This window comes from Ranitomeya imitator, chromosome 3 (genome assembly GCF_032444005.1).
Source record: "Ranitomeya imitator isolate aRanImi1 chromosome 3, aRanImi1.pri, whole genome shotgun sequence".
NCBI classification, from domain to species: domain Eukaryota; kingdom Metazoa; phylum Chordata; class Amphibia; order Anura; family Dendrobatidae; genus Ranitomeya; species Ranitomeya imitator.
The window spans coordinates 662,163,540-662,191,169 of NC_091284.1; the positions used below are offsets into that span (position 1 = coordinate 662,163,540).

The window sequence follows — 27,630 nt, forward strand, 5'->3', positions numbered from 1 at the left end:
TTGTATGACCATTAATTTTTCAAATGAAAACATTTATTTGATCCAGTTGATAAGTCTTTTAAAAGCACCGCTCCATCGTTTCTGGGTTTTGTTTTTGTTCCAGCACTGGAGTGGCGCTTTAAATGCAAGTTCCCTGTCATATACTCACATATATACACGGTCATATACTCATCATTCACAGTTTTTCACCAATGCTTCCGCGGCGCCATCTTTTGATCAGAAGTCATAAGCTACGTCACAAGCTCTCAATGCAAGTCTATGACAGCCAGAATGAGGTTCACATAGACGTGAGTTGAAAACGAAACGTGACCTCTGCGCTGCTTCATGAAACACTGGATTAGCCAGCAAGTCACTTTTCACTGGAGACCTACAGGAGTGACGCTGGAAAAGGATGCAAGTGGCAGCAGGTGAGTATGACATGTGGACTGGCATTTAAAGCTCCACTCCAGGGGTGAAATTAAACAAACAAAAAATGCTGGCGTGGTATTTTAAAGGGAATATGTCACTCCAAAAATTGTATATGAGCAGCGGCCACCGGCATCAGGGGCTTATCTACAGCATTCTGTAAGTTATATGCTAAGTTATATTATACTCACCCAGGGGCGGTCCCGCTACGGTCCAGTCCGATGGGCGTCGCGGTGCGTGTCCGGCGCCTTCTATCTTCTTACAATAACGTCCTCTTCTTGTATTCCCGCTGCGGCTCCTGCGCAGGCGTACTGATTTGCCCTGTTGAGGGCAGAGCAAAGTACTGAAGTGCGCAGGCGCTGGGAAAGGACAGGCCCAGCGCCTGCGCACTGCAGTACTTTGCCATCAACAGGGCAGATAAAGTACGCCTGCGCAGGAGCAGGAAGACAAGAAGAGGACGTCATCGTATGAAGCTAGGAGGCGCCGGACCGGGACGCCCATCGGACCCGAACTGCAGCGGGAACACCCTTTGGTGAGTATAATATAACCTGTTTTTCTTACCTTTCAGGTTACATCGGAGGCTTCTCTACAGCATTACAGAATGCTGTAGATAAGCCCCTGATGCCAGTGGCCTTAGCTCATATATGATTTTTGGGGTGACAGATTCCCTTTAAGTTTACCACTTCCTCATATATTCTGCAAACTTTATTTAAAGGGGTGTTCTGGGTAAAACAATTTATCTATCACCTATTCACAGGATAGGTGCCAACTACTGGATTGGTGGGTGTCTTATTGTTGAAACCCATACTGAACGCCAGAATGGGGGACTTGTATTGCTTATAATAGAGTGGTAGTAACGCTTCTGCACTACTGCCTATTCAATCTTTATGGGACTGCGTGGGTGGGATTATAAATGAAGTGGTGGATTTTATTTGTGACAGTTGTTCCATTTCACTGGAGGGCTTGTGCCTGGCCTTCATTGTAGTCCTGAGCGGCTGAACCAACAGTTATCTAGTAGTTTCCCCGTGACTGGGGGATAAATTGTTATAGCCAGAATACCCCTTAAACTTCTATAGTAAAACAGTTCATCCTAAAATAAGGAAAAAAAACAATACCTCCGATTCATCAAGACTGGCAAATTTCACTCCAGTCTTGATGAGAGGGAGTCGCAGAGTCAAATGTTTCCATTTCATTAAGCGTGCGCCTTGCCAGAGATCTTACGCCAGTCAGAGACTGAAGTTTTCTACTTCTCCTTCAAACAGAGGCTGGACAGACATCTGTCTGAGATGGACTTTGACACGATGACCCTCGAGGTCCCTTCCAACTCTAACATTCTACGATTTTAGTGTAAGTTACGCCACAGCTCTTCTTGAATTAAATTGTTGTGCCTCCATCGCGCCCCTGTCTCATCCCAGCTCTGCCCATTTAGTCCGCGCTGTGCGAAACTAGTGTGAGAACGCCAAAAACTGCAACATTGTGGCCCAACTCAGAGTTGTGCAAAAATTTTGCGATATTTCAAAGCTCTTATGCCACTTTCCTGGCATAAAAGCTTTGCTAATTGGGGCATTATTTTGTTTCGTTAAGGAACACTGATATACTGTAAACCATGTAAATTCATAACACAAAATATTTTAACTCTTATTTTTAGGAAATATGTTTGAGATGTGAAATAAAAAGCACAACATGCGGTAGCATGGCAGGTAACGCCATGTATCACAGATAACAAAAATCACCTATTGCTGTATCTCTCTATAAAAAAAAAAATAAGACAGCGAGTCATCCAATGATTGAAGATGTATTTTTTTATTATTAAGGCCACATTACCTCCTCTGAAGATTTCACAAATCGTTAACCATGAATCTCTAGGTTTACTTATCGGATAGACACGGTTTCGGAAACCTCTTGGCAATTTTTGGAAACAACGTGAAAGTCTTTGAACTAAAAAGATTTGCATATGGCTAAAAGTAGATATGCTACCTAACCCCAAATACCTAGTGAGGTCCCCTGCGGCCTTCCAATGAGCCTCTTACTAGGACTCCTAAGCAAATCTTAGAATAACATGTGAAGGATCTTCCCATCAGGTAAGTGAAGCTTTGTTGGTATGTAGGGGACAAATATCTGTGCCAACGCTGAAAATTAGCTTATTGCCCATTCTTGCCATGTTACAATTATTCCTTACATGGGCAGTGCAACATTGTTAAACTATCAAAGGGCTTACCTGGTTTCAAATGTTTTGTGGGTTGCAGATGTGTAAAATAATCACAGCGATTACTTGCCGTCCAAGGGTCCAGTGTTGCCTCACTACTACTGCACTGGTCTTTTTTAAAGGGCTGTAATGGTGACGTCACTTCTACAAGATACATCACTGCTGCAGCCAATCAATGGGATTAGTGTCTTGTGCCAAATACACTGACCTCACCGTTCAGCTCAGTGATTGACTGCACAGGTGACATACGCTGAAGATGTGACATCACCACACAACCTATTAACAAAGGCCCGAGCGGGTGCGGTGAGGCAACCATGCACCCGGGAGGTTGTTATTTAATAGGCTGGCATCCATATTGCCACAAATTACATTTTAAACCAGACAACCCCTCTAAGCCCTTTTAATATACAAATCACAAATTTGCACATTGATCAAAAAAACGATGCCAGTTATCATTTTAATAATTAGAGTTTTTACCGGACCCTCCTCACAACTGGGATTAACTTAAGCATTCAGATATTTTGCATGGTGTCGGACGTGGTCATTTATAAAAGTGGTGATGAAGAAGTAGCTGTGATCATATCCCTGGAAGAAAACAGATAAAACATATAAAATAATCACATAGAATGAATTATTCGTATTGTTTTAGTGATGCAGCAACACAAGTGTTATCCTCAGTAGGAAACTAACTATATACGCCGTCATTAGCTCCGAGTCCTGGATCCACACTGGGCGTTTAGAAAACCTTTAAGCTATTGATAAACTTAATATGGAGCATTTATTCTGGAGCCTCACCTCTTGAAGTCTAAACACGACAGGAATTTTCCGTTCAGTGCACGCAGCAATAAAATTGTCAGGCAAGAGTTGCCCCGCAGAGAGGAACTGGTCATCTTTCCCCTGGTCAATTAGAATGTCTAGCTGTGAGCCGGAGTAGGTCTTCACCAGATGAGTCGCATCATAGGCCTCGAAGAGAAAGGGGAAAAATGACATTATCTCTCACAAAGCCTGGAAATAAACAGCTACTGTGAGATGTGCGTATATAGTACTATAAACCGACATACCTCCCATTTGCTGTTGTCTGATCCCAAATATCCACTAAACGCTTTCTGACCCCAGGGACATTGGATGGGATTACAAATAGGAGCAAAAGCAGAAACACTCTGTAAAGACAGCAAAATGCAGACTTACAAAGCTTGTAATTTACCAGTGGGTATTACATGTACTTCATGGTGAAAGTATAATAATACATTTTATTAACCCAATAAAAAGCAGCTGTTTCCTTACAGTATGATATTTATTGGCAATGATGAAGAAGTGAGAAATACAAATACATTTGGGGGTTTTTCTTGAATCACAGACCCACAGCTGTACTGAAAATTCTTAGAGGGAACCTGTCACTATAAAAATGCCGTACAAACTACAGGCACCATGTTATAGAGCAGGAGGAGCTGAGCAGATTGATATATAGTTTTGTGAGAAAAGATTCAGTGTAACCTGTGTTACCATCATTTACACACCTGCTCTTTCTGGGATTTTGTGTCCAGTGGGCGGTCCTATCAGTGACTGACTGACAGCTATCTGTATGCATACATATATAGGACCGCCCACTGGACCCAAAATCTCAGAAAGAGTAAATGTCTAAATGGTAAAAACACAGGTTATACTCAATCTTTTCTCATAAAACTATATAGCAATCTGCTCAGCTCCTCCTGCTCTATAACATGATGCCTGTAGTTCGTAATGCATTTTGATAGTGACAGGTTCCCTTTAAAAGGGACGTTTTCAATGTTTTGGGGGGCAAAATACAAGAATTCAGTCAAAGAGACAAGTTCAGTAGTCAACACTCCCACGTGGCTCTAAAATCAAATTTCTGCTACTATTGTTTGTCTTCACTAGAGGCGAAGCCGAGGAGGGCTCTTCCAGCTTCTGCAGAGCCGGTAAGCACCCATTGCATATTTGTAACAAGCACCGAAAATAGCACTGTACATTTATTTACAGAAAAGTGTATTAGGCTGGTAAATAATATTAAAAGTAGAGCTCATATGAAAAGATGCAAATAGCCATACCTTTCTAAATAGTTCCAACAGCAGCAACGCAAAAAGCAGTCATAAATACAAACTACTAATAACACTATGTAGGCTTATGAATCCATTTTAAAGCAAAATTCGTCATGACTCATGCTGAAATACAACATATAAGGTAGATTTCATAGAAGGATATTATTCATAAAGGTCAGATCTTCTAATGATGTTTTTACTTCCACATAAAGTGTTTTCTACTCTTATTAGGTTGCCTCTTGACAGATGATGTTCCTACTATTTACCTCTGCACTTGAACTTTAGGTTTTCTCCAGCATCTCTGCCCTTCACTTAATTACTAAGATTCGCAGCGCACGGTCAGGAGACATTAGCAGATCAGCGGGAGATCTAAACCCCACGAATGAGTCATCAAACGTCCGGATCCTGGAGATGGCTCCATTGTAGATTACACTTGTCACAAGGACGTGTGGCCAGCGATGTTCACCACAAAATGACTGCCTGTCACTGTTTAACCGTTTCTCTATAGGACATTGCACACATCAGTAAAGCATCCTATTAACGCATACTATCCATGGGTGGTTTGAAAGAATTTGACATAAAGGGGCTGTTTACGGAGCAGATTGTCGCCCAACATACGATCTCTGACAAGTGGTTCTCTCCAGCTTCCATCCGGCAGCAGGGCAGACTGACTGATGACTGATAGCTGGATGCTCAATATAATAATCCTGGTCTTTCTTCAAACATTACCTTATACTTCCCTGGGTTTTTCAGTGCACAGATTAAAGCACCGTGTCCACCCATAGAGTGGCCAAAAACAGAAATCTTGTCTGGGTCTGTTGGGAAATTTGCATTTATGAGTTGAGGTAGCTGGAAAACAGAAAAAATGATGACATTATTCAGAAATATAATTCTAATAAATAAAATAATGATCATTATAAACAGATAAATTACTTGAATTCAATATGCAACGTCAGAAAGTAGAATATGGTGATGAGCTTGTGCCAGATTATTAAAAAGAAATCTTACTACCCATGGGGCCTTTGGTCTAGGTGACATTTGGCAGGTCAAACCCTGCAGTTGGACTGGGCTCAGGTCTAATGTGGCATCATTCTCAATGTAACTAATAATGATGAAAGTTCTCGCACTAACAAGATAATGCAGAAATTAATGTGATCGCCATAGGCAATGGTATGTACGTGTACATTCTTCTGTAGATCAGTGACATAATTAGCATTATTACAATGAGATTTATGCAAGGATTCACAGAGACCCATTTATTCACTCTCCATCATATTTTGCAGCAAGTGACTGCATATATATACAGTGAAACTAGCAGTTTACATGCACTATATAAAGAGACACATATGCATGGTTTTGTTTTGTTGCCGGCTGACTATTAGTGATCTGAGCTGACAACAGAGCGGATGCTGTCACAGTGCAGATCACACAGCTCACAAGGAGGGAAGAGTTCAGCAGCCTCTGCTCCTTCCTCTGATGACGTTTTGCTTGAGTATCCCAGCATGCACCGGGGTTCCCAAATGAATAGTCATCAAACAGGAAATTAAAAAAAAAAATAGAATAGTTGTTAGTGTAGTTAGGGAAGGGGTTTATTAATATAAGTATATTACAAAATAGCTTAGATTGCAGCATTAATAAGGATTTTGGATGAAATTTAGTTAAGACTTCGGAGCACCCCTTTATCTCTCCAATCTCAGGGCCAGTATATGCACATTCACACCTAGTCTTCTACTTACTCACCATCTGCAGACTTGCTCTTCATAGTTGTTGGCTAGGTCTGGTGCTAATGCATCAAGCTAGCAGATCATGGGCCAGCGAGCCACAGATCATGGGCCAGCGAGCCACAGATCATGGGCCAGCGAGCCACAGATCATGGGCCAGCGAGCCACAGATCATGGGCCAGCGAGCCACAGATCATGGGCCAGCGAGCCACAGATCATGGGCCAGCGAGCCACAGATCATGGGCCAGCGAGCCACAGATCATGGGCCAGCGAGCCACAGATCATGGGCCAGCGAGCCACAGATCATGGGCCAGCGGGCCACAGATCATGGGCCAGCGAGCCACAGATCATGGGCCAGCAAGCCACATGTGGCTCCATAGCTACAGGCTGCGGATCCTTGATCTATACTATTGCATTGTAGCTCTGGCAGTATGTTTAGGGTCGTCCTGCTAGATAGACAAATAATGTAGTAAAGGTGTCATGCTACCTCCTCCACGATGTATGAATACATCCTGTAGTTCGTTTTCCAGGGATCCTCAGTGGCATTGACGTAGAATCCAGCTCCAGTGCCAAAGTCCCAGCTCTCATCTTCCCCATCGATACTGCAGCCACCTACCAGGAGGATGAATAATTAAAGGAAATGTGTAATCAGATAATGACCTATAATTTAAATCAGATGTGTGTTAAATGCATTTTTAAACATTTTTGGCAATTTTTTTTTTATATATCACGATGTGTATAAAAAAAATTGAAATGTTGCAATTGGGGCTATTTTCAGGAAGAGTTTACCGCAGTCTCCTTATCTTTAGAGGCAGGATTACAATGACAAATAACTACAGTTATTGCCCATCTATCATTCGTCCCTCTCCATCGGTCACCCACAATGGTAGTCTGTGGCGGCGGTACTGCCTCTTATATACCAGCATTCATGACACTTCATTTGATTAGCCGGCATGGCACAAAGTAATGGTTGCAATGTGACGCATTCGTGACTACGTCCAGGCCAGCAATTCAAAAGAAGAGCCTATACAGTGGCCCATGGGATAGAATGCACAAATAGATCAGCACCAATTCTACAGGTAACACCTCTATACACAGTAGATAACACAGGATCCACCAATCACAATAGATGATGTCACTGCTAGGGTCGGAGTCTGTTCATTGCTTAATGTAAATGTGGATTTCCAGAAACAATAGCGACTCTTAGGGTATGTGTCCACGTTCAGGATTACATCCGGATTAGCTGAGGATTGGACGCTGCGTACAACCGCAGCGTTCAACCCACAGCGTCCAGATGTTACAGCATAGTGGAGGGGATTTTATGAAATCCCGTCTCCTCTATGCGTGCAAATACGCCTCTGGCGGCCCTGCGTTTACGGACATGCGTAGTGTCTTTTTAGAACACAGCATGTCTGGTTACCTTGCGGTGACACTCCGTTTCCGCAAGGTAAATCACAGGGCCCTATGTATGGAGTGCGGAGATTACGGATGTGTTCAGTGAACACATCCGGAATCACCGCAGGTACAGAAGGGGGCGGCGCTTTGGGCGGAGCGGGTTTTCCACTCCGTTTAAAGCGCTGTGATTACGGACCGTGGACACATACCCTTAGAGGGCATCTGTCAGTAGGATCAACCCTCCTAAGCTGTCTGTATGGGCATGTAGGCTATAGGAAGCTGAATAAAACAACACCTTAATATCTGTAATCGCAAGTCTTATTGCAGAGAAATTCATGTTTTTCTTATGTGTAAATGAGCTGTTCCAGGCTATGGGCTGGACAGAAATCTGACTCCAAGGATTATTAGACACTGTGTGCAGAATTATTAGGCAAGTTGTATTTTGATCACGATACTTTTTATACATGTTGTCCTACTCCAAGCTGTTCAGGCTTGAAAGCCAACTACCAATTAAGTAAATCGGGTGATGTGCTTCTCTGTAATGAGGAGGGGTGTTGTCTAATGACATCAATCCCCTATATAAGGTGTGCTTAGTTAATAGGCAACTTCCCTTCCTTTGGCAAAATGGGTCAGAAGAGAGATTTGGCGGGCTCTGAAAAGTCCAAAATTGTGAGATGTCTTGCAGAGGGATGCAGCAGTCTTGAAATTGCCAAACTTTTGAAGCGTGATCACCGAACTATCAAGAGTTTCATGGCAAATAGCCAACAGGGTCGCAAGAAACGTGTTGGGCAAAAAAGGCGCAAAATAACTGCCCATGAATTGTGGAAAATCAAGCTTGAAGCTGCTAAGATGTCATTTGCCGCCAGTTTTGCCATATTTCAGAGCTGCAATGTTACTGGAGTAACAAAAAGCACAAGGTGTGCGATACTCAGGGACATGGCCAAGGTAAGGAAGGCTGAAAAACGACCATATTTGAACAAGAAACATAAGATAAAACGTTAAGACTGGGCCAAGAAATATCTTATGACTGACTTTTCAAAGGTTTTATGGACTGATGAAATGAGAGAGACTCTTGATGGGCCAGATGGATGGGCCAGAGGCTGGATCACTAAAGGGCAGAGAGCTCCACTCTGACTCAGACGCCAGCAAGGAGGAGGTGGGGTACTGGTATGGGCTGGTATAATCAAAGATGAACTTGAGGGACCTTTTCTGGTTGAGGATGGAGTGAAGCTCAACTCCCATACCTACTGCCAGTTTCTGGAAGACAACTTCTTCAAGCAGTGGTACAGGAAGAAGTCGGTATCGTTTAAGAAAAACATGATTTTCATGCAGGACATGCCTCCATCTACTCCACAGCGTGGCTGTGGACATGGCCCCATTGTTCACCTGATCTGAACGCCATAGAGAACCTGCGGTCCCTCATAAAATGTGAGATCTGCAGGGAAGGAAAACAGTACACCTCTCGGAACAGTGTCTGGGAGGCTGTTGTGGCTGCTGCACGCAATGTTGGTCGTAAACAGATCAAGCAACTGACAGAATCTATGGAAGGCTGCTGAGTGTCATCATAAAGAAATGTGGCTATATTGGTCACTAATCTGGGGGGGGGGTTGTTTTTGCATGTCAGAGATGTTTATTTCTAAATTTTGTGCAGTTATATTGGTTTACCTCGTGAAAAACAAGTGAGATGGGAATATATTTGGTTTTTATTAAGTTGCCTAATAATTCTGCACAGTAATAGTTACCTGCACAAACAGATATCATCCTAAAATAGCCAAATCTAAAAAATTCTCACTCCAACTTCCAAAAATTAAGCTTTGATATTTATGAGTCTTTTGGGTTGAATGAGAACATAGTTGTTGATCAACAATAAAAATAATCCTCTAAAATACAACTTGCCTAATAATTCTGCACACAGTGTACATGAAGGAGGTGTTAGCAGTGTGATGTGTAATGGCCGCTCTCTACTCTCCCTGCAGAGATGTATTTGATTAAACCTGAACACATCTGCAGGTTCCTGTCAGCTTCAGCTTCCATCTCACAGGCCGCCAGTGTTGCAATACAGCAGAGCTGTGAGAGCTGCAGCAAATGTGTTTGTATGGAGACAAAGTTCAGATCTACTGTCCTGTATTAGTCACATGTCTCACACTGGTAATGCCCCTTTTTATTAAGAACTAGCTGAAGAGCCCGGCGTTGCCTAGGCATAGTAAGTATCTGTGGTTAGTTATAGCACCTCACTTCTCTTATTTTACCATCACGCCTCTCATTTTCCCCCTCACATCTCTCATTCTCCTCTCATTCCCCCCTAACACTTGTCATTTTCCGATCACTCCACTAGTTTCCCTCACTACTCTTAGTTTGCACTCACAACTTTTCATTTTAACCTCACGCCTCTCATTTTCACCTCAGTATATACAGGTTTGTCATCTCGCTTATATATAGTATACACCTGTATGTCATCTCCTGTATATAGCATATACATGTGTCATCTTCCCTGTATATAGTATATACCTGTATGTCATCTCCCCTGTAAATAGTATATACCTGCTGTGTGTCATCTCCTCCTATATGTAGTATATACCTGTGTCATCTCCTGTATATAGTATATACCTGTATGTCATCTCCCCTGTATATAGTATATACCTGCTGTATGTCATCTCCTCTTTTATATAGTATATACCTGTATGTCATCTCCTCCTATATATAGTATATACCTGTAAGTCATCTCCTCCTGTATATAGTATATACCTGTGTGTCATCTGCTCCTGTATATAGTATATACCTGTGTGTCATCTCCTCCTGTATTAGACCTCGTACCCACGTTATTTGGTCAGTATTTTTACCTCAGTATTTGTAAGCTAAATTGGCAGCCTGATAAATCCCCAGCCAACAGGAAGCCCCTGGCAGTATATATTAGCTCACACATACACATAATAGACAGGTCATGTGACTGACAGCTGCCGTATTTCCTATATGGTACATTTGTTGCTCTTGTAGTTTGTCTGCTTATTAATCAGATTTTTATTTTTGAAGGATAATACCAGACTTGTGTGTGTTTTAGGGCGAGTTTCATGTGTCAAGTTGTGTGTGTTGAGTTGGGAATGGCGACATGCATGTAGCGACTTTTGTGAGATGAGTTTTGTGTGGCGACATGGGTGTACAACTTTTTGTGTCTCGAGTTGCATGTGACAGGTTAGTGTAGCAAGTTGTGTGCAGCAAGTTTTGCACGTGGCGAGTTTTATGTGTGGTACGTTTTGAGTATGTGCAAGTTTTGTGTGAGGCAACTTTTGCATGTGTTGCAACTTTTGTGCATGTGGCAATTTTTCCGCGTTTGCAAGTTTTCCGTGTGGCGAGTTTTCCATGAGGTGAGTTTTGCATGTGTGGCTAGTTTTGCATGTGGCAAATTTTACGCGTGGCGAGCTTTGAGCGGTGACTTCTGGTTTTCGACTTTTATGTGGCGAGGTTGGTGTGTGGTGAAATGTGTGCTGAGGGTAGTATGTGTTCAAGCACGTGGTAGTGTGTGGCGCATTTTGTGTGTGTGTTCATATCCCCGTGTGTGGTGAGTATCCCATGTTGGGGGCCCCACCTTAGCAACTGTACGGTATATACTCTTTGGCGCCATCGCTCTCATTCTTTAAGTCCCCGTTGTTCACATCTGGCAGCTGTCAATTTGCCTCCAACACTTTTCCTTTCACTTTTTCCCCATTATGTAGATAGGGGCAAAATGGTTTGGTGAATTGGAAAGTGCAGGGTTAAAATTTCGCCTCACAACATAGCCTATGATGCTCTCGGGGTCTAGACGTGTGACTGTGCAAAATTTTGTGGCTGTAGCTGCGACGCTGCAGATGCCAATCCCGGACACACACATACACACACACACACACACACACACATTCAGCTTTATATATTAGATAAGCTCTGGAGGCAGATTCTCATGCAGATCAGTGTCCGGCCCATAGATCATTCGTTTACATACAAGAACAACATGGATTTCTCTGGAATAAGGCATTGGATAGCAGATATCAAGGTATCACTTTATTCAGCTTCCTATGACCTACGCCGGGGCCCCTTAGGAGGGTTCATCCTACTGACAGATTCCCTTGGAAAAAAAAAATGTAAACACAAAAACCTCATTTAAATAACAGGTCGTTTTCTAATGGCACATTCACTTTAACCCCTTTACCCCCAAGGGTGGTTTGCACGTTAATGACCGGGCCAATTTTTACAATTCTGACCACTGTCCCTTTGTGAGGTTATAACTCTGGAACGCTTCAACGGATCCCAGTGATTCTGACATTGTTTTCTCGTGACATATTGTACTTCATGACAATGGTAAAAATTATTTGATAGTACCTGCGTTTATTTGTGAAAAAAACGGAAATTTGGCGAAAATTATGAAAATTTCGCAATTTTCCAACTTTAAATTTTTATGCAATTAAATCACAGAGATATGTCACACAAACTACTTAATAAGTAACATTTCCCACATGTCTACTTTACATCAGCACAATTTTGGAACCAAAATTTTTTTTGTTAGGGAGTTATAAGGGTTAAAAGTTGACCAGCAATTTCTCATTTCTACAACACCATTTTATTTTAGGGACCACATCTCATTTGAAGTCATTTTGAGGGGTCTATATGATAGAAAATACCCAAGTGTGACACCATTCTAAAAACTACACCCCTCAAGGTGCTCAAAACCATATTCAAGAAGTTTATTAACCCTTCTGGTGCTTCACAGGAATTTTTTGAATGTTTAAATAAAAATGAACATTTAACTTTTTTTCACAAAAAATTTAATTCAGCTCCAATTTGTTTAATTTTACCAAGGGTAACAGGAGAAAATAGACCCCAAACATTGTTGTACAATTTGTCCTGAGCACGACAATACCCCACATGTGGGGGTAAACCACTGTTTGGGCGCATGGCAGAGCTCGGAAGCGAAGGAGCGCCATTTGACTTCTCAATGCAAAATTGACTGGAATTGAGATGGGACGCCATGTTTCGTTTGGAGAGCCCCTGATGTGCCTAAACATTGAAACCCCCCACAAGTGACACCATTTTGGAAAGTAGACCCCTTAAGGAACTTATCTAGATGTGTGGTGAGCACTTTGACCCACCAAGTGCTTCACAGAAGTTTATAATGTAGAACCGTAAAAATAAAAAATCATATTTTTTCACAAAAATTAACTTTCCGCCCCCAATTTTTTATTTTCCCAAGGGTAAGAAGAAATTGGACCCCAAAAGTTGTTATACAATTTGTCCTGAGTATGCTGATACCCCATATGTGGGGGTAAACCACTGTTTGGGCGGATGGGAGAGCTCGGAAGGGAAGGCGCGCCGTTTGACTTTTCAATGCAAAATTGACAGGAATTGAGATGGGACGCCATGTTGCGTTTGGAGAGCCACTGATGTGCCTAAACATTGAAACCCCCCACAAGTGACACCATTTTGGAAAGTAGACCCCCTAAGGAACTTATCTAGATGTGTGGTGAGCACTTTGACCCACCAAGTGCTTCACAGAAGTTTATAATGCAGAGCCGTAAAAATAAAACAAAAATTTTTTCCCACAAAAATTATTTTTTAGCCCCCAGTTTTGTATTTTCCCGAGGGTAACAGGAGAAATTGGACCCCAAAATTTGTTGTCCAATTTGTTCTGAGTGCGCTGATACCCCATATGTGGGGGGGAACCACTGTTTGGGCGCATGGGAGGGCTCGGAAGGAAGGAGCTCCATTTGGAATGCAGGCTTAGATGGAATGGTCTGCAGGTGTCACATTGCATTTGCAGAGCCCCTAATGTACCGAAACAGTAGAAACCCCCCACAAGTGACCCCATATTGGAAACTAGACCCCCATGGAACTTATCTAGATGTGTTGTGAGAACTTTGAACCCCAAGTGTTTCACTACAGTTTATAACGCAGAGCCGTGAAAATAAAAAATCCTTTTTTTCCCACAAAAATTATTTTTTAGCCCCCAGTTTTGTATTTTCCCAAGGGTAACAGGAGAAATTGGACCCCAAAAGTTGTTGTCCTATTTGTCCTGAGTACGCTGATACCCCATATGTTGGGGTAAACCCCTGTTTGGGCACACAGGAGAGCTCGGAAGGGAAGAAGCACTGTTTTACTTTTTCAACGCAGAATTGGCTGGAATTGAGATCGGACGCCATGTCGCGTTTGGAGAGCCCCTGATGTGCCTAAACAGTGGAAACCCCCCAATTATAACTGAAACCCTAATCCAAACACACCCCTAACCCTAATCCCAACAGTAACCCTAACCACACCTCTAACCCTGACACACCCCTAACCCTAATCCCAACCCTATTCCCAACTGTAAATGTAATCTAAACCCTAACCGTAACTTTAGCCCCAACCCTAACTGTAGCCTTAACCCTAGCCCCAACCCAAACTGTAGCCCTAACCCTAGCCCTAACCATAGCCCTAACCCTAACTTTAGCCCCGACCCTAACTGTAGCCTTAACCCTAGCCCTAACCATAGCCCTAACCCTAACCCTAACCCTAATGGAAAAATGGAAATAAATACATTTTTTTAATTTTTCCCTAACTAAGGGGGTGATGAAGGGGGGTTTGATTTACTTTTATAGCGGGTTTTTTAGCGGATTTTTATGATTGGCAGCCGTCACACACTGAAAGACGCTTTTTATTGCAAAAAATATTTTTTGCGTTACCACATTTTGAGAGCTATAATTTTTCCATATTTTGGTTCACAGAGTCATGTGAGGTCTTGTTTTTTGCGGGACGAGTTGACGTTTTTATTGGTAACATTTTCGGGCACGTTACATTTTTTGATCGCTTTTTATTCCGATTTTTGCGAGGCAGAATAACCAAAAACCAGCTATTCATGAATTTCTTTTGGGGGAGGCGTTTATACCGTTCTGCGTTTGGTAAAATTGATAAAGCAGTTTTATTCTTCGGGTCAGTACGATTACAGCGACACCTCATTTATATCATTTTTTTATGTTTTGGCGCTTTTATACGATAAAAACTATTTTATAGAAAAAATAATTATTTTTGCATCGCTTTATTCTCAGGGCTATAACTTTTTTTTTTTTTTGCTGATGATGCTGTATGGCGGCTCGTTTTTTGCGGGACAAGATGACGCTTTCAGCGGTATCATGTCTTTTTGATCGCGTGTTATTCCACTTTTTGTTCGGCGGTATGATAATAAAGCGTTGTTTTTTGCCTCTTTTTTTTTTTTTTTCTTACGGTGTTTACTGAAGGGGTTAACTAGTGGGCCAGTTTTATAGGTCGGGCCGTTACGGACGCGGCGATACTAAATATGTGTACTTTTATTGTTTTTTTTTTTATTTAGATAAAGAAATGTATTTAGGGGAATAATATATATATATTTTTTTTTCATTATTTAGGAATATTTTTTTTTATTTATTTTTTTTTTTTTTTTTACACATTTTGAAATTTTTTTTATTACTTTTTTACTTTGTCCCATGGGGGGACATCACAGATCAGTGATCTGACAGTTTGCACAGCACTCTGTCAGATCACTGATCTGACATGCAGCGCTGCAGCCTTCACAGTGCCTGCTCTGAGCAGGCTCTGTGAAGCCACCTCCCTCCCTGCAGGACCCGGATCCGCGGCCATCTTGGATCCGGGGCTGGAGGAAGCAGGGAGGGAGGTGAGACCCTCGCAGCAACGCGATCACATTTTGATCGCGGTGTGCCAGGGGTTAATGTGCCGGGGGCGGTCCATGACCGCTCCTGGCACATAGTGCCAGATGTCAGCTGCGATAAACAGCTGACACCCGGCCGCGATCGGCGGTGCTCCCCCCGTGAGCGCCGCCGATCGCGCTGGACGTACTATCCCGTCCGTGGTCATGGGGGCCCACCCCACCTCGACGGGATAGTACGTCCCATGTCAGAAAGGGGTTAAACCAGTCATATTAATATGCTTATGTAAGCTCCATGCTGTTGACGTCTCTTCAGCCTCCTAAATATTGGTGCCATTAGACTGGTGGGGGACTGACTACATAGTGTGGTGAGGCAATGCCAGTCTGGAAGGCAAGTTTATTTTCTGTTTGTTTGTTTTTATTACCTTACCACGGAGCCATTAACTTTTAAAGTAAGAGACAACCCCTTGAAATCGAAAATCAAAGAGGAGAGTCACATTGTTCAAACATTCATCAAATGTTTATAGCTCTCAAATGAAATTCTCCTAACCACCAGAATCAGATTTGTACAATGTTTTACTTGTAGCAAACCAAATGACGACACTTACGAGGACTGGTGTCAGGTGCTACTACAATGAGCCCCAGCTCAGAGGCAGCCTGGTGATAGGCAGCCTTGGTGATAAAGTTTTGTTCTGTGCATGTCAGTCCTGCAAAAAGAAAAACAGATCTATTCAGTTACTTCCCAGAAGCAGCCACATCCTTACAGTCTGCTGTTATTGTTATACATTAACCAAATCAACAATTACCCAGACAAACAACCCAGTAAACGTCTACACATCTCAGAGGTGAACTCTCATACATCCAGACACAGCACCTTTATAGCAAGTAACCAGATCAGAGGTTACAGGGTTCCTCTCCATTCACAATGAAAACAAAAAATAGGCTCGAGTTGTCTTTAAAACACAACCTTAAAAATTAACTATGAAAATAAGCACAAAATAGGCCATCAGATTCCATCGATATAGTGATATGAGGGCTTACTCTTCAAAAGGACAAAGTTCTAGTTTTGAATGACACCATTCTTTTTCAATTTACTATAGAATGTACTGAAAACCTAAAAAGGGAAAAAAAATTATGGGGTGAAACGGCTAAAAAAAGCAATTCCGTAATTTCTGGGGTAGCTTGCAGAATTCATTCCATATAAAATGACCATGAATGTCCAGGTCAGTTCGATTACGGTGATTCCATACTAAGAAAGTTTTTTTTTACATTTAAGTGATTATCGTACATTTTTTTAAACTTTGCAACAAAAAAATAAATACAAATAAATTGCTTGTGTCATCATTTTTTGAGCCCCATAACTTATTTTTTCATGACTGGACCCATGTGAGGGTTCGTGTTTTTTTTTTGCATTGTAAGGCCTCACTCACATGTCCATGAGAAAATGGAGCCGGTGTCATCAATATCCGGTCCATGGGTCCGATTTTACCATCCGTGTCATCAGTGTTTTTCAATAAATAAATACACTGATGCCATCTGGGTTTTTCACGGACCCATAGACTTTTATAGGTACTTTTCTTCTGTTTTACCGAAGAAAAAAAACAGACATGTCTCCGTGTTCTTTGTATGGACACAGAAATAACACAGACATGTGAATTACACCATAGACTATAATGGGCATGTGTTATATCCATGAAAAAAAATGGATACATCACATATGTAAAACATGGCTGTCTGACTCACGTACAAGTTGTAGATTTCATTGATATCATTTTCAGGTACATACAATGTTTTGATCACTTTTTCATTGTGTTTTTGGGAGAGGGAGGGAGGGACGTGGCTACTAGACCAGGATAGGAATCTTAATGCTCAACTCTACTAGATCAGTTCTCTGAATTGACATCTGTATGTAGTCCGCAGGCTGTGAAAGGCAACGCCAGTGTATGAAGCTACCCACCTGATAGCCAGTACAGCACTGGGCACTTGCCACTCTCCGCTTTAGGAGGAAGATAGATTCCAAACTTCATCTTGCACTTCAATTCTGCACTGTAAAAATGTATAAAGCGGTCATCAGTCATCGAAAGCAACAGGGGAACGACAATTATATATGCCTGTCACAAACTATTCTGCAGAAAAGTAGAAATAAAGAAAAATGGCTTCAGCAAGCCATGCTACATCTACTATGTAAGAACCACATGTATCAAACATATTGCTAACAAAAGAATCCATCCACAGAAAATAACAACGTAGACATGTCCTCTGTAGGACAAGGCAAGCAGCAGTAATGGTGACCACGGCCTGGTATGTTCACAGGATGGATTAGTATCCGGTGTGTAAGCTCTTTTGCCTAAATCCGAGGCTGACTTAGATTTCTGCAGATTTGCAGTTTGCACGGCCATGGATCCGAATGAGGATAGGCTCAATGGTCACTCAATAGGGATAATACTCACATTTTCCGCAGGAAGTGGCAACATACTTATGTTTTTCTGTGGTGGCACAAAACATCTGCACTGATGAATGAGAATGGGGTTGCAGAACCAAAATGTACAGGAATAAGGGTACGCTCCTAGATCTGTGTAAAGTATTGAATCCACTTTACAACAAAACAGTTGTGCACAAAAGATTTTTGACCAATTCTCAAACACAGCCGTGGATCCCACAAATACCAGAAACGGATATGAAGCGGACATGTCAGAACGGTTTGAGATTAAAATATGTCAAATTGTGTGATTATGAAAGAATTTCTTATATTTTTGCACCTTGGAGTTCTCAACTATCAGAGTTTTCCTGGTATATAACCCAACTAGTACCTGTATGGTGGCAGAGACCCTGCTCACGAGCTTATGACTAAAGCCATGGCTACATTACTAAGACCAGGGTACAAGATGGATATTGTTCCTTCCTAAAATCGATGTCTGCTCATCATAACCATTATGGACCAATGCAGTCCCCCCAATTTACATTGCTTGCCTGGTTTGGGATTGGAACCAGACTCCTATGTGTCAGCAGGCCCCAAGATGTATTGAATGAAACATTCTGCACTACTGCCTACATAGATATTTATTTTATGGGAAAATGGGCTTGAATTCAAAGGAAAAGCTAGTACGATAACACATGGGTGCACTATTACTCACACTTCTGTAGACCAATGAGAGGTAAATAGGCCGTAATGACATATCTGCGCACTCCTGTGTGGGCTATCAATGGTGAAGTGGAGGGACTCCATTATGCACTGCTGATGTACACAACGTACTTCTCTACAAATAATGTACACGACTTTATCAGCACTTATCTATTCAACGATAAAGGCCATAAAAGTGATTCACAGCCAAGTATAAGTGCACCCAAGAAAACACAGACATGAGCCGACACATATAGTAGCAATCCTTGGCTGTTAGACGTCCATTTATTTTACTGCCGTCAGTTATAAATACAGGTGTTAGCCTGAATATGTGAAAAGAACAGAATGGGAACTGAAAAGAGGTTTTGTTATAATGCGGCAAAAGAAATCCCAACAATTGATATAATAACCATGTATTATTGTACAGAGACAGCAGCACGGAGCCGCCACGTCCACACAATGAAAGCAGCCACGCTCTGTGCGCGGGACGGACCAATGTCAGGAGCAGCAAAGGTGACCAGTTACTGCGTACAGGTGTAGCCTAGCCGCAGATCACAGAGGGGCAGGCAGCGCCTCTCATCTGCCCACTCCGAAAGCAGACCTGGAGAGATGCAGCTGCAGACCCGGCAAATCTGTTACCTAGGCAACCGTCCAACGCCAAACAGGTATCACGCACGTGTCCCATTAATGAGAAAAGGGCACACGGACAATATTTGCTGAGTGTCATGCGGTTGTCTGCCGGGCCAAGGTGAAGCAGAAATGTCATGTCAGGCAGAAAATAAGGCACTGCACACCTCCATTAGAGTGCATCTCCAGGGAAACTATAAAATCCACAGTGCGCTTAGATCCTTATAAACAGGATTTCCTTTCAGGCTATGTGCACACGTTGCGTTTTTTTAATGCAAATTTTTACCTGCTTTTTACAATACCAGCAAAGTCTGTGAGATTTCAGAAATCTCATGCACACACCTTAGTCTTTCTTCCTGACTGTTTTGTCACAGAACTGAGTTTTTTGAAAAATGCAGCAAGTCCCCTCTTTCAGCGTTGTTTCAGTGTTTTTGCAACAACTTTTTCAAAATATCTCGATTTATTTAGTATTGAGTAGGAGCGCCACACACACAATTATCTGCACCTACACACTTTGTCATGTTATGAATGCGGTACTTAATGGTTGTCAGAGGAATTTTCTGCCACGCCGAATGCACTTGGGAATGTAATTCATCAAGATCCACTACTGGCAGCTCTCTTTGAAATTTTCAACCAATGATGTCTCGTTTGTTCTCGATGGGAGACAAGTCTGGAGACGCTGCAGGCATAGTAGCACGTTTAGGCCACACAGGCTGCTCACAGTAACTTGAGCAACATGCAGCCAACTACATCATAAATTATTGATTTGCACACCAAATGCAACGTCATAATTTGTAATAAACCCCAGACTATTCATCTAATCAATTTGTAACAAAAGAATTGGATAGTAAGCCACAACATAACGTTAAATGCATATTAATCAAGTAATTACTTTTGAGTTTGCAAATGCAGGACCTACTGTGAGTACTGAATGTATACACATACACAACAATATAAAGAAAACAAGAATGCAATGATTTGCAAATCTCTTATAGCCATATATTCACAGCAGAATATAGAACACAGATCAGATGGTGATAGTTAGACACCTTTCCATTTTATCTGAAAAATGTTGTACTTAGTTTGAAATGGATGGCAGCAACACCTTAAAAAAGATGAGACAGGGCCATGTCTACCATTGTGTTGCATTCCCTCTTCTTTTTACAACAGTTTGTAATCGTTTGGGAAGTGATGAGACAATTACTGGAGTTTTGGGATTAGAACGTTGCTTGGTGTAGGATTATTACGGTTAAACAGTCCGGGGTCTTTGCCAGATTTTTGGTTTCATAATGCACCAAATATTTTCAATTGGCCAGGACTGCAGTGACTAGTTCATCACATCACCACAACTCTTTTTTCTGTGAAGCCATGCTGTTGCGATGGATGCAGTATGTGGCAAGTGGATATTTGTATACCTGGTATTTTCCGTTTCCCCCGTTTGTGCTACCTTGTTCGTCTGGTTGGTGTACTACAGTGCACAACTTCCGTCTTCCCTGTGTGGAGGAAGGGTACAGACGGAGGGCGGATTCAAGAGATAAGGCAGGGTACGTGGCCCCAACATCTTCACCTTCAGAAGTAACCCGGGGAACAAGGCGAGCTAGGGTGTCCCCTAGCATTAGGGACAGAGAAGGAGCGCCCCTGGTCACCCGTCAACAGAGTCATGAGTCACTTTCCTCTTTAGACCACAGTATCTGTGATTTCAATAAAGAATTTCACATTTTGATTCTTGACTACAGAACGGTTTTCCATTTTGTCTCAGTCCATTTTAAATTAATTTCACCCCAGAGGAGACGGCAGCATTTCTGGATTGCGTTGATTTATGGCTTCTAATTTGCAGGATACATCTTTAATTGTGTTCACAGACATTGATTTCTGGAAGTATTCCTGAGCCCATACAGTTTTTGCATGACTGAATCATGTATGTTTTTAATGTAGTGCCAACTTTTCTGAGATGTGTTGCCGCCATCAGTTTCTAAAACACTAAAGCTATGTGCACACGTTGCAGATTTTGCGCGGATCCACTGCGCAGCAGTTTTCCATGAGGTGTACAGTACTATGCAAACCTATGGAAAACCAAATCCGCAGTGCACATGTGGAAAATTCCACACGGAAACGTTGCGGTTTATTCTCCGCAGCATGTCAATTCTTTGTGCGAATTCCGCAGCGTTTTACACCTATTCCTTAAGAGCAATCCGCAGGTGTAAATTCACGGAAAATCCACAACGTGTGCACATACCCTTAATTTTTCAACTGAAATGAAAAAAAAAAGTCTAACTTTCACATTCTGATCTGTGTTCTTTGTTCTGCTGTGAATTATGGCTGTACAAGGTTTCCATGCCATTGCATTTTTGTTTTCTTTACATTTTACACAACATCCCAATGAACTGGAATTATACACTGCTCAAAAAAATAAAGGGAACACTTAAACAGAAAATAACTTCAAGTAAATCAAACTGTCCACTTAGGAAGCAACACTGATTGACAATTTCACATGCTGTTGGGCAAATGGAATAGACAACAGGTGGAAATTATTGGCAATTATCAAGACACCCTCAATAAAGGAGTGGTTCTGCAGGTGGGGACCACAGACCACATCTCAGTATCAATGCTTTCTGGCTGATGTTTTGGTCACTTTTGAATGTTGGTTGTGCTTTCACACTCATGGTAGCATGAGATGGACTCTACAACCCACACAAGTGGCTCAGGTAGTCCAGCTCATCCAGGATGGCTCATCAATGCAAGCTGTGGCAAGAAGGTTTGCTGTGTGTCAGCGTAGTGTCCAGAGGCTGGAGGCGCTACCAGGAGACAGGCCAGTACACCAGGAGACGTGGAGGGGCCCGTAGGAGGGCAACAAGCCAGCAGCAGGACCGCTACCTCAGCCTTTGTGCACGGAGGAATAGGTGGAGCACTTCCAGAGCCCTGCAAAATGACCTCCAGCAGGCCACAAATGTGCATGTGTCTGCACAAACGGTTAGAAACCGACTCCATGAGGATAGTGTGCCCGATGTCCACAGATGGGGGTTGTGCTCACAGCCCAACACTGTGCAGGACACTTGGCATTTGCAACAGAACACCAGGATTGGGAAATTTGCCACTGGCACCTTGTGGTCTTCAAAGATGAAAGCAGGTTCACACTGAGCACATGTGACAGAGTCTGGAGATGCCGTGGAGATCTGCTGCCTGCAACATCCTTCAGCATGACCGGTTTGGTAGTGGGTCAGTAAAGGTGTAGGGTGGCATTTCTTTGGAGGGCCGCACAGCCCTCCATGTGCTCGCCAAAGGTAGCCTGACTGCCATTAGGTACCGAGTTGAGATCCTCAGACCCCTTGTGAGACCATATGCTGGTGCGGTTGGCCCGGGGTTCCTCCTAATACAGGACAATGCCAGACCTCATGTGGCTGGAGTGTGTCAGCAGTTCATGCAAGATGAAGGCATTGAAGCTATGGACTGGCCAGCCCGTTCCCCAAACCTAAATCCGACTGAGCACATCTGGGACATCATGTCTCGCTCCATCCACCAACGTCAGGTTGCACCACAGACTGTCCAGGAGTTGGCAGATGGTTTAGCCCAGGTCTGGAAGGAGATCCCTCAGGAGACCATCCACTGCCTCATCAGGAGCATGCCCAGGCGTTGTACAGTAGGGAGGTCATACAGGCACATGGAGGCAACACACAATACTGAGCATCTTTCCCTTGTCATGAGGCATTTCCACTGAAGTTGGACCAGCCTGTAATTTATTTTCCACTTTGATTTTGAGCATCATTCCAACTCCAGACCTCCATGGGATATTCATTTTGATTTACATTGACAATTATGTTTTATTGTTCTGAACACATTCCACTATGCAATGAACACAAATTAGCAACTGGAATATTTCATTCAGAGATATCAAGGATGTGGTGTTTTAGTGTTTCCTTTATTTTTTGAGCAGTGTATGTAGATACATACAAGAACAGTGTGAGCAGCATTTGGAGGATTCATCATTTTGAGGTCAGCGACATCAGTATGGGGGCTATGGGGTCTTACCTGTCATGCTCAAACACCTTTTGGAAGCCTTCAGAGCACTTGTTGCTGGAAACCTGATTTAAAGCCATCTTCTGTGGAATCCAAAAAGATTAAAAAAAAACAAACAAAAAACAATTTTATTTTTTTTTTAAATCAAAGCATTAAAATAACTCAAAGGCTGAATTCAGACAACAACTTTCAGTCTATATATGGACTGCAATGCCCAGATCACTCACGGGTCCCATGGCCTGAATGGCCTCATTGCCATGTATTCAACTTTTAGTTTTGGTGATGAAAAGCATTGCAGTCTGCATAGGGCCAGATTCACACATCCATGTGTCACAGTCCTGAACCAGACCTTGATATGCCTATGAGCTTAGGTCAGGAGACCTGCGGCCGGCTCATAAGTCACGGACTGTGACTCACAGGTGTGTGAATCCAGCCTAAAGATTGAAAAGCACATACATCTGAATTTGGCCTTTGTTCATTTATCAGAAAATAACATCCTGTCTGCACTATTGGAAATGTCCTATGATTTGATGATGAATAATAAGTGCACAGTTACAAAACAGAAACACATTGTAAATAAATCATAAGCACAGACACACGGTCACCGTCAAATAGTGGTCACCGATCGGTTGTAGAGACCAGCTAACATTGTGCATATTAGATGACCCGCAGCATACATGGTGCTGAGCAGGGCTGCTATCAGGGCATTACTACTCTTACTGGTGTATGAGGCCTATGAGGTGGGGGGCCCGGAGTCAGGGTTTTCCACTCAGCGCAAACTTGAAACAGGACCGATGTGAGAAGGGAACAGTAAGGAGGAGCGTCATTGGGAGCAGCCGTGTGTGTGCAGCCAGCGCTTAGCCACAGGAGGGTGGGACTCCCCCATCCAATCCCCAATGAGCCCCTGCAGTATTATCCCCAGTCATCACTGAGCAGCAGGAGTTGCTGTGTCCCGGTCATGGGGTTGCGGTATTTATCCCCTGTGGTATTATTCGGTCACTCTGTGGTGGTAATATGTGCATGTGATCTGGTCACGGTGTGTCGATATTTGTTCCTTGTATGTAGTATTATTTGGTCACTATGTCGCAGTAATGCATCCTGGCCATGGAGTTGTGGTATTTTTCTCCTGTCAGCGGTATAATAATAATCTTTATTTATATAGCTCCAACATATTCCGCAGAGCTTTATAGTTTCAAACACGTGTCATAAGTAACAACGTTAACAATACAATAATTAAAGAGAAATAAGACGACCCTACTCGAGAGAGCTTACAACCTACCATATTATTAGGTATTATTAGGACACACTGTGGAGGCAATATGTGATCTGGTCACAGCGTGGCGGTATTTGTTCCTTGTATGTGGTATTTAGAGATAAACAAACATTGTCGGCTTTCTCCTTATTTGGCAAGATATAGCACTTACTAAACAAGCAGCAACTCAGATACCTGGAGCGCTCCCGATGATCAGCTGGAGGCGCTGCAGCTGCATGTGTCGCAACAGTTACAATACATTCCTTGAGAGCCTCTGTGTTGTGACTGTCATATAGCCGCGGCACATGCAGCTGCAGCGCTGAACAGCCGATCATCAGGAGCAGCAGTAGGCGAGTACATGAACACATTACATGTAATGAATAAACAATGGGTGTGCTTCTTTACACGGGAGCTGTACAGTGAAGGAAAGCAGTCACCTCGCTTATCAGTGTCCTGCAGCTGTGGCTGGTGCTGCCCAAAAAATGTGATCATCAACAGGGCAGCACGGTGGCTAAGTGGTTAGCACTGCAGCCTTGCAGCGCTGGAGTCCTGGGTTCAAATCCCACCAAGGACAACATCTGCAAAGAGTTTGTATGTTCCTCCTGTGTTTGCGTGGGTTTCCTCTGGGTTCTCCGGTTTCCTCCCACATTCCAAAGACATACTGATAGGAAATCTAGATTGGGAGCCTCATCATAGACAGTGATTATGATGTGTGCAATCTGTAAAGCACTGCGGAATATGTTAGCGCTATATAAAAAGATCTACTATATAATTGTCTAAGGGTCACTTCCGTCTTTCTGTCTGTCATTCTTTCTGTCACGGATATTCATTGGTCGCTGCCTCTGTCTGTCATGGAATCCAAGTCGCTGATTGGTCTCGCCAGCTGCCTGTCATGGCTGCCACGACCAATCAGCGACGGCCACAGTCCGATTAGTCCCTCCCTACTCCCCTGCAGTCAGTGCCCGGCGCCCGCTCCATACTCCCCGCAGTCACCACTCACACAGGGTTAATGCCAGCAGTAATGGACCGCGTTATGCCGCGGGTAACTCACTCGGGTCACTGTGTGACCTAGTTTTTACTATTGATGCTACCTATGCAGCGTCAATAGTAAAAGGATCTAATGTTAAAAATAATTTAAAAAAATAAAAAATCATTATATACTCACCTTTCGCCGCCTTTCCCGCTCCTCGAGACGCTCCAGTAACCGCTTCATGCAAGCGGCAGGTACCGGCGGCAAGGATGGTATGCGACAAGGACCTGCCATGACGTCACGGTCATGTGACCGCGACCTCATCACAGGTCCTGCGCGCCTGCGCGAGAAGGACCTGCCATGACGTACGGCATTGTGACCGCGACGTCATCACGGGTCCTGTGCTACCAACCCTGGGACCGGAAGCTGCAGAGTGCACCGCACACAGGCAACATGACTACAAGGGGTCCCTCGGAAGGTGATTATATGTTTATTTTTTAACCTGTGACATACGTCGCTGGGCAATATACTACGTGACTGGGCAATATACTACGTGACTGGGCAATATACTACGTGACTGGGCAATATACTACGTGCGCTGTGCAATATACTACGTGCGCTGTGCAATAAACTACGTGCGCTGGGCAATAAACTACGTGTACTGGGCAATATACTACGTGGCTGGGCAATATACTACGTGGCTGGGCAATATACTACGTGGCTGGGCAATATACTACGTGGCTGCGCAATATACTACGTGGCTGCGCAATATACTACGTCACTGGGCAATATACTACGTGGTTGGGCAATATACTACGTAGCTGGGCAGTATACTACGTGCGCTGGGCAATATACTACGTGACTGGGCAATATACTACGTGGCTGGGCAATATACTACGTGGCTGGGCAATATACTACGTGGCTGGGCAATATACTACGTGGCTGGGCAATATACTACGTGGCTGGGCAATATACTACGTGGCTGGGCAATATACTACGTGACTAGGCAATATACTACGTGGCTGGGCAATATACTACGTGGCTGGGCAATATACTACGTGGACATGCAATATACTACGTGGCTGGGCAATATACTACGTGCGCTGGGCAATATACTACGTGACTGGGCAATATAGTACGTGTCTGGGCAATATACTACGTGGACATGCAATATACTACGTGGCTGGGCAATATACTACGTGACTGGGCAATATAGTACGTGTCTGGGCAATATACTACGTGGACATGCATATTCTAGAATACCCGATGCATTAGAATCGGGCCACCATCTAGTTAGTAATAAAGATTATTAGACTAAGATACTGACTGGTACATAATTCTGAACACAGATATTCTCTCTCACACATTCAGGTGTATTAGCCTTTATGACTGACAGCTCTGTGCTCGGGCAATAATAATCGCAATTACAAATGGCCTCATTCCTGTGCACAGGGCAGTGAGGCGGGACAGACGCCATTCCCTGTCAGACGCACTGCTCCCTGTGAATGGAGGGAGGCTATGTATAGCTCCGGCTGGAGAGCGCACATGGCAGCTGCTGGTTATCTGGGTGCGCTGGGGCTTATAGTGCTGCCACCTCCCTCCGCGCCCCTCACAGTGCACGGGAGAGTCTGCAGTCACCGAAGCCGCGACAACTGCAGCGTTATAGCCGGGCCGTCCTCACAAATCCTATACACAGCACCCACCTGTCCTGCAGAGAAACTTCTCACAACAAATCCTAATGAGCGACAGGACCTTTCATGATGTCACGACCTCGTGACCAGTCACGTGTGGGGGAGGAGTCAGACACTGAGCTTAATCCTGGGAAATGTTAGTGACTGTGTGTTTAATAGAAGTATAAAAAATACTGATAAGCGCAGAGCGTGGATCCTGCACAGCTGTGTGTACCGTGTGCGTGTACCAGAGGCAGAGCTGTGTGTACCGTGTGCGTGTACCAGAGGCAGAGCTGTGTGTACCGTGTGCGTGTACCAGAGGCCGAGCTGTGTGTACGGTGTGCGTGTACCAGAGGCCGAGCTGTGTGTACCGTGTGCGTGTACCAGAGGCCGAGCTGTGTGTACCGTGTGCGTGTACCAGAGGCCGAGCCGTGTGTACCGTGTGCGTGTACCAGAGGCCGAGCCGTGTGTACCGTGTGCGTGTACCAGAGGCCGAGCTGTGTGTACCGTGTGCGTGTACCAGAGGCAGAGCTGTGTGTACCGTGTGCGTGTA

General features: G+C 43.5%; 1 protein-coding gene across 1 annotated transcript; it reads right to left on the reverse strand.

Moving 5' to 3' along the window:
* Window positions 1-2,189: 2,189 nt before the first annotated feature.
* Window positions 2,190-27,188, reverse strand: ESD (esterase D). Its single transcript, XM_069758281.1, has 9 exons — window positions 27,111-27,188; window positions 23,198-23,268; window positions 17,381-17,469; window positions 16,032-16,130; window positions 6,877-7,001; window positions 5,398-5,517; window positions 3,673-3,771; window positions 3,407-3,574; window positions 2,190-3,196 (listed from the first exon to the last, which is right to left on the reverse strand). Exons 2-9 carry the CDS (start codon window positions 23,263-23,265, stop codon window positions 3,116-3,118), a joined length of 849 nt encoding a protein of 282 aa, XP_069614382.1. The 5' UTR covers window positions 23,266-23,268; window positions 27,111-27,188; the 3' UTR covers window positions 2,190-3,115.
* Between the last annotated feature and the right edge of the window lie 442 nt (window positions 27,189-27,630).